At 36.5% G+C, this 10,833-nt stretch overlaps 1 protein-coding gene across 1 annotated transcript in view; it reads right to left on the minus strand.

Moving 5' to 3' along the window:
- The window catches only part of LOC309544330 (uncharacterized protein), a 90,717-nt gene extending 80,488 nt beyond the window's left edge, over positions 1-10,229 (minus strand). The window contains exon 1 of the mRNA XM_082243235.1: positions 10,072-10,229. Coding sequence (XP_082099361.1) covers positions 10,072-10,178 — 107 coding nt within the window. The 5' untranslated portion in view covers positions 10,179-10,229. The remainder of the gene's footprint in view (positions 1-10,071) is intronic.
- Positions 10,230-10,833: the final 604 nt, after the last annotated feature.

The raw sequence follows: 10,833 nt of genomic DNA on the forward strand, positions 1-10,833 counted from the left end.
CAAGTATATTAGTACAGTATATGTTTATCTCTTAATGTCTAATAGAATTATATAACTTGAATCTACTTTGAAAATTGAATTTTGTAATGTTCTGCTTTTTCTTTACCCATTTTGTATGCTAAACGCATAAACCTTTTGAAGTATTCAGTGGGTTTATTTGTTCCTTGGGGTGTACTTAGTGAAAAGCAGATTATTGTAATGGATTGATACATTCCCATAATCTTTCTTATTTTTTCATCCTTTATTCTGGCAAGCCATGCAATCACCAGCCTGAGGGAGATCAGCAGATTGCAGAAAGCACATATCAATAAAATCTCCTTCAACTCAATTAAGTGATGCACGTATAAATCCTAATGAACAGAGTAACAACAAATGCAGTGTAGATGGTTTAAAGTTTGATGTGAAGCTGACATTTAGATTTAACATTTTGCTGTGAAATATATGTCTTCAGAAAAAGAATGTAAATGAGATCAGGAAATTTAAATGATATATAACACAAAAAGATTAACTAAAGGAATATTAGTTTTAGACTAAAGAGAACCAGTCACCTGCTGGAATTTGCAATAATCTGGATTTCCATCAAATTGTTGATAATAGAGTAGACATACTTTTTATGAAGTACTGGGATTTTGATTATTTACATGTATTCTCCCCCTATCAGAGCAGGCAACAGGCTTTAAGGTTGTCTTTTTTTATTTTGCCTGAGATTAGTGTTGATATCAGATGCAATAAAATAAATACACTAAAAAAATACAATCCAAGGGTTATATTAAAGGAAACTGAAGCTTTCATTATTGACAATTGTATCCTTCTGAAAAAGGAGGATTATGTCAGTTATCAGCCCTAACCACAAAAAGAGTGCAGTATCTAATGGTGTCTCATAGTCTGACACTGGGAAGTAAACTACACTACACATACACATAAGGCAGAACTATTCTAAAAAAAATCCATAAAGGATATTAGAGTACCATATATACTTGAGTATAAGCAGAGATGTATAGTAACTAAGTAGAACTACTTCACTACTGTACTTAAGTACCGAAAGGCGGTATCTGTACTTTCCTGGAGTAGAATTTTTTTCTCCTACTTCCACTTTTACTTCACTACATTTTTTCGATGATTTCAATACTTCTACTCCGATATTTTTTTTTTTTGTGCTGCATAGTTACTCGTTACAATTATAAAAATTACCACTGCCAGGAACAGTAGATGGCAGGTTTCATGAAGCTCAAAAAAATGTGTATAATGTCATGTGTAAATCATCGCATACGAAAATAAATGCTACTGTATGTATAAATAAAATGGTCTATATATCTGCTGTTAAGGGGAAAGAGAACCTCCCCCAACCAAGGAGAGTCACAAGCGTACATAGACCTTTTTTCTGGTAAGAGGCTGATTTTGCTTTTTTCACTGGAAGTTGAGAGCACAGGTTTTGCAGTTTTGTTTCACTGGAAGAGTCTATTTGGATATTATTTTGCACTTACCTTCATCCGCCGGGTAAGGGGGAAATCCACAAAGTGGTGGGAGTCTGCACCTATAATTTGGAATAGCACCTGTTTGATTCCTGCACCTTTGAAAATATATTCATCTTGTTTTGTCACATATATATGGTATTATAGCACTATGGCATTATATATATGGACTTTTTATTGACTTTGATTTCATCCTTTATTTCATTATTGGAATATATTGTTGTATATCACATTGGTTTATATATGATTTTGCGCACAAATAAGCTATGGAGAAAAAAAAAAACATGCAGGGAAGAGAAGGAGGGATGCTTTAAAGGGGGAAGGGAGGGACATACTTTATCTGTTTTTGTTTACAAAATGTTACAGCCAAATGAATTGTGATTGTCCTTTAGGTTAATCATTTGAAATAATAAAAAACAATATGATGTTCAAACTTTTGACTTCTTTCTTTAATAACTACAAAGTACTTGTACTTTTACTTTCAGTACTTGAGTAGCAATTTTTTTTAAAAAACTACTGGTACTTTTACTTTCAGTACTTGAGTAGCAAAATTAAAAAAAAAAACTACTTGCAATACTTAAGTTCAAGAAATGTTAAATACTTTAGTACTTCTACTCAAGTCACTTTTTGATAGAGCACTTCCATTTCTACTCAAGTCACTTTTTGATCGAGCACTTGTACTTTTACTCAAGTATGGGTTTTGCGTACTTTATACAAGTGTGCTTTTAACCCTCCCTTACTCTATACAAAATGAAAAAAGGTTTTGCCTATACTTCTACTTTAGAGAAAATGGACTGTGCACTTTGCAAGTTGCTTCAGAGTTTAGTAATTTAGGTAAAGCTTCACTTTACAAAGAATACCCAATCACATTAGAAGAAAAGAAAACAGCATTTTTGCTTGCACGTGATTGGATGATGGAAGTCAGCAGAGCCCTTACCATGCTCCTTGCTTTGTGCACTGGTCCAAATCATTTGTTGGAGGGGAGATTGAGGTGTGGGGTTGTTTTTCAGGGGTTGGGCTTGGCCCCTTGGTTCCAGTGAAGGAAACTCTTAGGCCCCTTTCACATGGGAGTCCGTCAGCGGACTCCGTTTTTCTGAGGGGGGGGTCGATCCGCCGATCCCCTGCTGAGCAGGTGGATGGCTGCTCTGTCTCCACGCTGTAGGCAGAGACAGAGCTGTCAGGTCCCCGCTGTTCTCTATGGGGGAATCGGATAGGAACTTACCGCCTGTCCATTCTCATCCGATCCCATCCACTGGACGGATGGAAAATAGACTTTCCAATCATCCAGATTTGACTGATCAGATCGGATGTCACTGGACATGTCTCTGCTGACATCCAATGCCCCATAGAGATGGGGCATGCGGCATCTGTTCAGATCCACCTGAAAAACAGACAGGCGGATCTGAACGGGTGGCCTGTGTAAAAGGAGCCTTAAGGTGTAAGCAAACCTAGACATTTTGGACAATTTCATGCTCCCAACTTTGTGGGAACAGTTTGAGGATGGCCCCTTCCCATTCCAAATTGACTGGACACCAGTGCACAAAGCCAGGTCGATAAAGACATGGATGAATGAGTTTGGCATGAAGGAACCTGACTGGCCTGCACAGTCCTGACCTCAACCCAATAGAACACCTTTGGGATGAATTAGAGCAGAGACTGCGAGCCAGGCCTTCTTACCCAACATCAGTGCCTGATCTCACAAATGCCCTTCTGTAAGAAAGGTTAAACATCCCCACAGACACACTCCTAAACTTTGTGGACAGCCTTTCCAGAAAAAGTGAAGCTGTTATAGCTGCAAAGGGTGGGCCAACTAATTATTGAACCATACAGACTAAGACTGGGAGGCCATTAACCACTTAAGCCCCGGAAGATTTTACCCCCTTCCTGACCAGGGCCTATTTTGCGATTCGGCACTGCTTGACTTTAACGGACAATTGCACGGTCGTGCGACGCTGTACCCAAATGAAATTGACGTCCTTTTTTTCCCACAAACAGAGCTTTCTTTTGGTAGTATTTGATCACCTGTGCAATTTTTTGATCATGCGCTATAAACAAAAAAATAGCGACAATTTTGCAAAAATAACAATATTTTTCACATTTTTTATATGAAATTCCCCCCAAAAAATGTAAAAATCTAAATTTTTTAACATTTTAGGCCAATTTGTTTTCTGCTACATATGTTTGATAAAAAAATTGCAAAAAGCGAATTTTGATTGGTTTGCGCAAAAGTTATTGCGTTTACTAACTAAGGGAAAGATTTATAGCGGCGATCTGCGATATTTTTTGCGGGACTGCGACATTGGGGCGGACAGATCGGACCCTTGACTGACATTTTTGACACTTTTGGGGGTACCAGTGACATTACTACAGTAATCAATGCTATATATATACACTGTTACTGTAAAAATGACACTGGGAGGGAAGGGGTTAACTTTATTGGAGAGGGAGGGGTTAAGAATGTCCCTAGGGGCGTGCTTCTAACTGTGATTGGATGTGGCTGTGTGTGTAACAGCACAGATCAACGGTCCTACATAGCAGGACCGTATGATCTGTGCTTTTACACAGGGAAGAATGACAGGCGGCTTTGTTTACATTAGCCGCCTGCCTTTCTCCCTCTCCACCCGACGATCGCGAGTGACCGGCACGCGGGCTTTCTAGTAAACGAGCCGGGGCGGGAGCGCACCTCTGGCGGCACGCGCTCGCCCCCTATTGGCTCCCAGGCTAGTGACGTACTGGTACGTCACTTTGCCTGGGAGGGGCTGACCGCCGCCGTATATAGTCGGGCGGCGGTCGGCAAGTGGTTAAAGTTCATATGCGAGTAAAGGCAGGTGTCCTAATACTTTTGACAATATCATGTATATACAGTATATATATATATATATATATATATATATACTGTATATATTTATGGAGAAGCAGCATCCTAGACTGTTTTTTTGATTTGGACTATATACACTACCTCCTAAGATCAACAGATACATTTCAGAAAATATATTTAGCCTGAATAAAAAAGGAAATTATTGCAGCGACTACATCTATGGATTGGTAATATGTTCATTTTGTTGAGGTTTAGCTTTTCTATAACATGCACTGATAAGTTTATTTTCAGCAGGTTAATCTCTTTTAAAAGCACAATATATTTAAATATATTTTTTTAAATAGTTATATATGAAAGTCATAGATTTTTGTTCTCAACACCTTAAACTTCTAAAAAAAAACACAAATCTTGTATTCTATCCATGCTATACATCTTAAAGTTAAATACTTATTTTCTATAGCAGGAAAAGTCTTTGGTCTGTGGCATGCATAAAAATGTAATTGGTTGAACTTCAAAGTAAAATATTTTTGTATTTTAAACACTATGCAATGAGAGGTCACAAGAATGTTGAATGGTGCCATTAAATAAAAATGTAAAACAATGATGTGGATTACGTGTCTTCTCTGCAGCTGAAGCAGACGTTATGATAATGAAATGCGCTAAGACAATATGCATAATAGCCTGGATTACTTTATTTGCTAATCAGTCTGGATATAAAAATAGATTATGTTCTGTAAATGTCAGCAAAAGTCAAATCCAATGAGAAGACAATTTTACTGAAATGTGTGCTCATGAAAAAATAGAAAAAAATTAGGCAGCATGAATTCAGCTTGGGGAAGATGGAGACTTGTGAAATGATTAATAGAGGGTTTTTATTGTATAATAATCAGAGACAAATTAGTTCTACATCCTCAAAACTTTTAATCTGTAGGTAGCTTGGGCAAATCCAGTCTGCTGGTTTAGTTTTTTTATATGATGCAGTGTTAAGAATAAAAGGCAGATTTCTGGATCACAGTTAATATTAATAGCGTAGTAAAAAACAGTAGCGTATGTTTATAACATTGTTATCAATATTTATATTTGCATTATATAGGATTACAACTTTGTGACAAGGATGGTCTTTTCTGGGCCAATGATTAATCATTTGGCTAAACTTCTTAAAGTACATATTTAATTTAACAACTGATAACAGGTAATTTCATATGCAACTCTGATCATAATTAGGACCTTAGGTAAATTAAAGTGGAGTTCCACCCATTTTTTAATAAATTGGATTACATAGATGTATGTAATCCCCTTTAAAACGACTTTTACCAATGGAAAGTTTTTTTTTGTTGCTAGTAAATACCTTATTTTCTTCTTTATTTATCCTCTTCTCACTTCCGGGTCCGGTTGGCGATTACGTCATTCGGCGATTCGCAGTGTGTGCTGGGATGTATCTCAGGGCATGAAATCTTGCATTATCACACAGGAGATGAGCTGCACTGCGTGCTCTGCCCCACCTCCTCTCCGCCTCCTCTCAGTGAGCTGTACTGTATGTATTGTATTGAGGCCGTGTTCCGCCCCACCTCCTCTCAGTGAGTTGTACTGTATGTATTGTATTGAGGCCGTGCTCCGCCCCGCCTCTGCCCCACCTCCTCTCAGTGAGCTCAGTGAGGATATAATGCTTTCAGTCCTCGCTCACTGAGAGGAGGTGGGGGCATAGGCGGGGCGGAGCACGGCCTCAATACAATACATACAGTACAGCTCACTGAGAGGAGGCGGGCGGAGGCGGGGCAGAGCACGCAGTGCAGCTCATCTCCTGTGTAATAATGCGAGATTTCATGCCCTGAGATACATCCTAGCACACACTGCGAATCGCCGAATGACGTAATCGCCGACTGGACCCGGAAGTGAGAAGAGGATAAATAAAGCAGAAAATAAGGTATTTACTAGCAACAAAAAAAAAAAAAAAAAAAACTTTCCATTGGTAAAAGTTGTTTTAAAGGGGATTACATACATCTAAAGTCACTAAAATGGGTGGAACTCCACTTTAAGTTGGATTTTTTTCATTTAGGTCATACATTATATATCTTAGGTATCATTTTTAGTTTGAATTAAATATAAAACAGTGCTTAGTATATTTCATCAAACACCACTAGAAACCTGAAGATGGTAAACACATGGATTTTCCTCATCCAATCAGATGACAGTTGTCATTCTAAAGTGACTTACAAAATTATAACAGATGTTTAATGCCTGCTATGAGATCTGCCTTTACTTTACTTCACTGTATTCATCAATAAACACTAGACCAAATACAGCTTGCAAAGTTTTTCATGGCAACTAATTATAATTTGATTTACTTTAATTTTATTTTCCAAGTTGTACTAGAGAAGGACACTTGCATCTGAATGGTTGTACCATAACATAACCATTTAAAATATTTATATAATTCTGCCAAAAAAACGATAGTTATAAAGCTCAACCATAGATGTAATACAGTGTTTTTTTTTAAAGACAATATAACACAGGGAACAGTCAAAAACACAGAAAATTTGATTATATACTATTTATGTATTTGCCTGCACAGTGGTCACATCAAGTGGACAGTTACTTTATAAGCACTTTACGCAAAACTTTTTCTTCCAATCAATTTCTTTTAGAAAGTGCTTTTGATTTTTTTTTTTCCCCTGTGCATTTCTAAAATCAGTTTCCATGAAGAACAAAGTCAAATAATCTTGTGAATCAATATTAAAAATTCATACTCCACGGCTTTTGGTTTATTGAGTGCCACCTGCATGGAGATTAATGATCAAGTACTTTTTTTCTGAAATTACTTTGAGAACCTGCAGGCAACAAAAGTTACAAAGCTTTACTGGGGCTTATCACAAGGCAAATACACTCATCCCAAAAAGACCACATTTTCTGTTTTTAATCTTCTTGCTGAATTATCAAATGATGATGACTTGGTTAAAGCCTGAAGGCCTGAATGTATTTTATGGGGTAGGGGGTTATCTAAAAAGGATTACTGAATTAATGTTTTTTTAACATAAGTTAATAGTCAGTAATACATAGCCAGTAAATGATCAGGCATGGTATTTGATGTTCTGTTATATTAACCTGTAGTCTGATTCCCATTTCCCATTAAAATTCATCTTTAGCTTAAGTTTATTTTTTTAGTTTTAGATAAAGTACGGAATAGTTAAAAAAAAAAAATACCTGTGAGTTTTCTTTGTCTTTGCTGTGTGTATCCCTTTGGTGAGATTTTCCTTCACTTCTTGTCTAGAGACATAGCAGGAAGTAGAGGAGATCCCTCAAATGGAAGGGAAATTCCATCTTAGCCAGTTGTCACCTGAACAAGTGTCCCGATTGGAAGATTCCCCCTTTTACTGACTTTCCTAATAGGATTACTTGTACTGTATCAATGCCAATCAACTAGCATTTTTTTTATGAAACTCTAATAACTTTTTCTAATGATATGTTAACTCTAAAGTTTAAAAATATATTCAAAGAGTTTGATCAAAACAATGTAGAAGAACCATATCATCATATGATGTTGATCAAGTGTGTGGAGTACAAAGCCAGCTTACTCATTAACCCCTGCAGTGCCTCAAATATTATTCCAAGATACGGTGGCATGACCCTGTTCATTCCTTTAATGAAATAAGCGTGTATGACCCTGTGGTAAAACACGGGTCAGAATATGAGGTGAGAGGCCATCCGTTTATGGTGGTGGGATCACAAGCACTGGTTTCATCCTTTGATTAAGCACTTTAGCACTTTTTGGATATTGAAGAGACTGTTATCTCATATTATGCAAAAGATAAACAAAACCAGGCGCACATTCAACCTAGTGTATTATAGTTTTTATTAAAGGAAAATGAATCAATATGAAATGCACTCACATGGTACAGCAAGTACTGGGCATATGTAGGTTCCTCTCCTGCTGTTTTGCCTCTTCAGATCCCTCACTGTAAACACTCAGTGTCCCCTGGAAAGTGAAGCTCCCCTCAGGACAAGCGATCTGCTGCACCTCTGGCAGATCCCGCACTGTCCCACTCAGTGTCCCCTGGAAAGTGAAGCTCCCCTCAAGACGAGCGATCCGCTGCACCTCCGGCGTCTCTGCCTAGGGCGCCTGCGCCCGACTCTGCAGTCCCCACCTTGAATCCCGCACAACGCACAAGGATCCAGACAGAAGCTGATAACTATGGGGATGGAACAACTCCGGCAGATGGTGGTGGAGGATGGAAACTAAGGCCCAGCACTGGTTGCTATGAGTCACTAGGTTGGATGTGTGCCTGGTTTTGTTTATCTTTTGCACAGTGTTCTCTTCTGCCACCCAGTGGAGTTGACTGGAGCAGCACCTTTAATAGACTATGTTCTGGAAGGAAGACACTCAAGCTACGTTTGGACTGGTATGATTAGCGCACGGATAGTGAATATCACCTTGTGTGTATATGTTGTGTTTATCTCATATTATGGACTACTACACTTGATGCTATTGCACTTTATTACCAATTGCATTTATCTCAGCACAGTCTAATTTATTTAAAGCACAGTTATTTATTGCGTGTTTTGCACATTTTAATTTGAGGTATAGTGATTCAATACATACCTACATATTATTATTTGTGTGTATATTTTCAGCATATTTCCAACATTAGTACTCGGTCAGCACGTTCAATTACTCTAGCACCTTACTAATTGATTAGCACCTTTGTCTATACAAGCATTTTATTAATTAATTTATTAAGCACCCTTTTGCTTATTTGTACATGGTTTCTGATGATATGTCAGTAGCGCTGTATCTCACGATTTGCTTTTTTAGCTTGGATGTACAGTTATATACACATTATGATATAGCAGCTGCGGCCATTTGATTGAGTATTGAGATATTATTTTACTGAGTTTGGAATTCAGTTTATAGTCGGGCTGATACTCTGAACCACTGATGTAATATACATTTTAAAAAAAAAAAAGGGTAAAAAAACTAAAAAATTCAGCTAAAAGCTTTACTGTTTTTTTATGTTTATATTAAATATCTAATTTTGTGGAGAATGGAAAGGCCATTTTTTTTTTTTTTTTTATAAATGTCCTCATATACACATTTTATTTAAGAATCCTTAAAACCTTAGTTAGCATGGACAATTTTACTGTTAAGTAAATGGGGGCATGTCCTTCCTTACATAGCAGGCCTTAATTTCAAGGGCAAATTGAAAAAAATATTGATTTAATAAGAGTGTGTTCATGGCAGGGTTTATAGTACTTTGAAAACTATTAAATATTAATGGTCAGTGTAAAAAGCATTTGACTAGCAAAAGAACCAAGGCTAAGGTCATCAAAACCTTGTAGAACTTTCAGCATATACTATTTTAATCTGTATTCATGACACTATATAATAGACCTAACTTTTGGATATGGTACTGTTATTAAATCACAGATAATAGTAAACCTTCAAAAAACTGAAAAACTCTTTTTTTGCATCTTTTTGATATCTTTTTTCTGTGTCAGATTAATAAAGAAATATGTTTTTATTGTCTGCCCTGAGTGACCTACTATATAAGTCTTCAAAAAACATTTACAAAATTGAAACATTACACGTATTTTAGTTACTCATAACATATAAATACTAAAAAGCCTTAAATCGGGGTAAACCATAATACTTGCAATTAAACAGTAAATCAATATTTTTGCTAATACAAGAGGAATTAATTGGCATATACATTTTTTTTTTTTATCAGATATACAAATTTCTGCAAAAGAGTAGCAAACAATTATATAGACAAGTAATGTACTTACCCATGAGGCTTATTATCTGTAGAATCACTTTTATAAAAGTCTTCCAAGTCAGATTCATCATTTAGAAGAGCATAATTTTCCTGTTTTATTGTGTCCATCTTATGCATATGCGTATGCAAATATTATTTGTGTTCTTTCTTTAAAATATATATATTATGTCTACACAGAGATCCCTCTGTCCTATGTACCAGCACCAAGCTGCACTGATCACGTTGAATGACTACAGGAATGTTGCCGTATACAGTTCCACTGCTGGTCTGAGACAACAGGTTTAGTATCTGAAGCAGGTCATCTAATAACGAGCAAGCCAAACAATGGTTCTTTGGTTTTTAGAAAAAAAAAAGAAAAGAAATTTGATAGGGGAACATACCAAAGTTTCTTTTACAATACAGAAGTGAATTCACTAAGAGGTAAAATACAGCATGCATTTTTGCCCACAAAACACTAATGTGCTGGCTTTCCCAAAAGTAGTCAATTAACTAAAAAATGTATTACTCAAATGGTTATTTTTTTTCTGTATTTCTATATTTAGCACTTAATTTAGTATTATTTTTAGTTGTTTTATCTAACTTTTTTTCACAGGCATAAACACTGTACCAGATTGAAATCAATGAAGACACCTTAAGAATTAGGAAACTATGAAAACATTCTTTGTGCACTTTCATTCACAGAAATATCTCTCTTTAGTGCAATGATACAAGTTATTTATATTCCTGAGCTTATATCACTGCATTCTTACAATGGCACATTGGGGTTGATTTA

This window comes from Pelophylax lessonae (genome assembly GCF_965119305.1).
Source record: "Pelophylax lessonae genome assembly, chromosome: 1".
Lineage (NCBI taxonomy): Eukaryota > Metazoa > Chordata > Amphibia > Anura > Ranidae > Pelophylax > Pelophylax lessonae.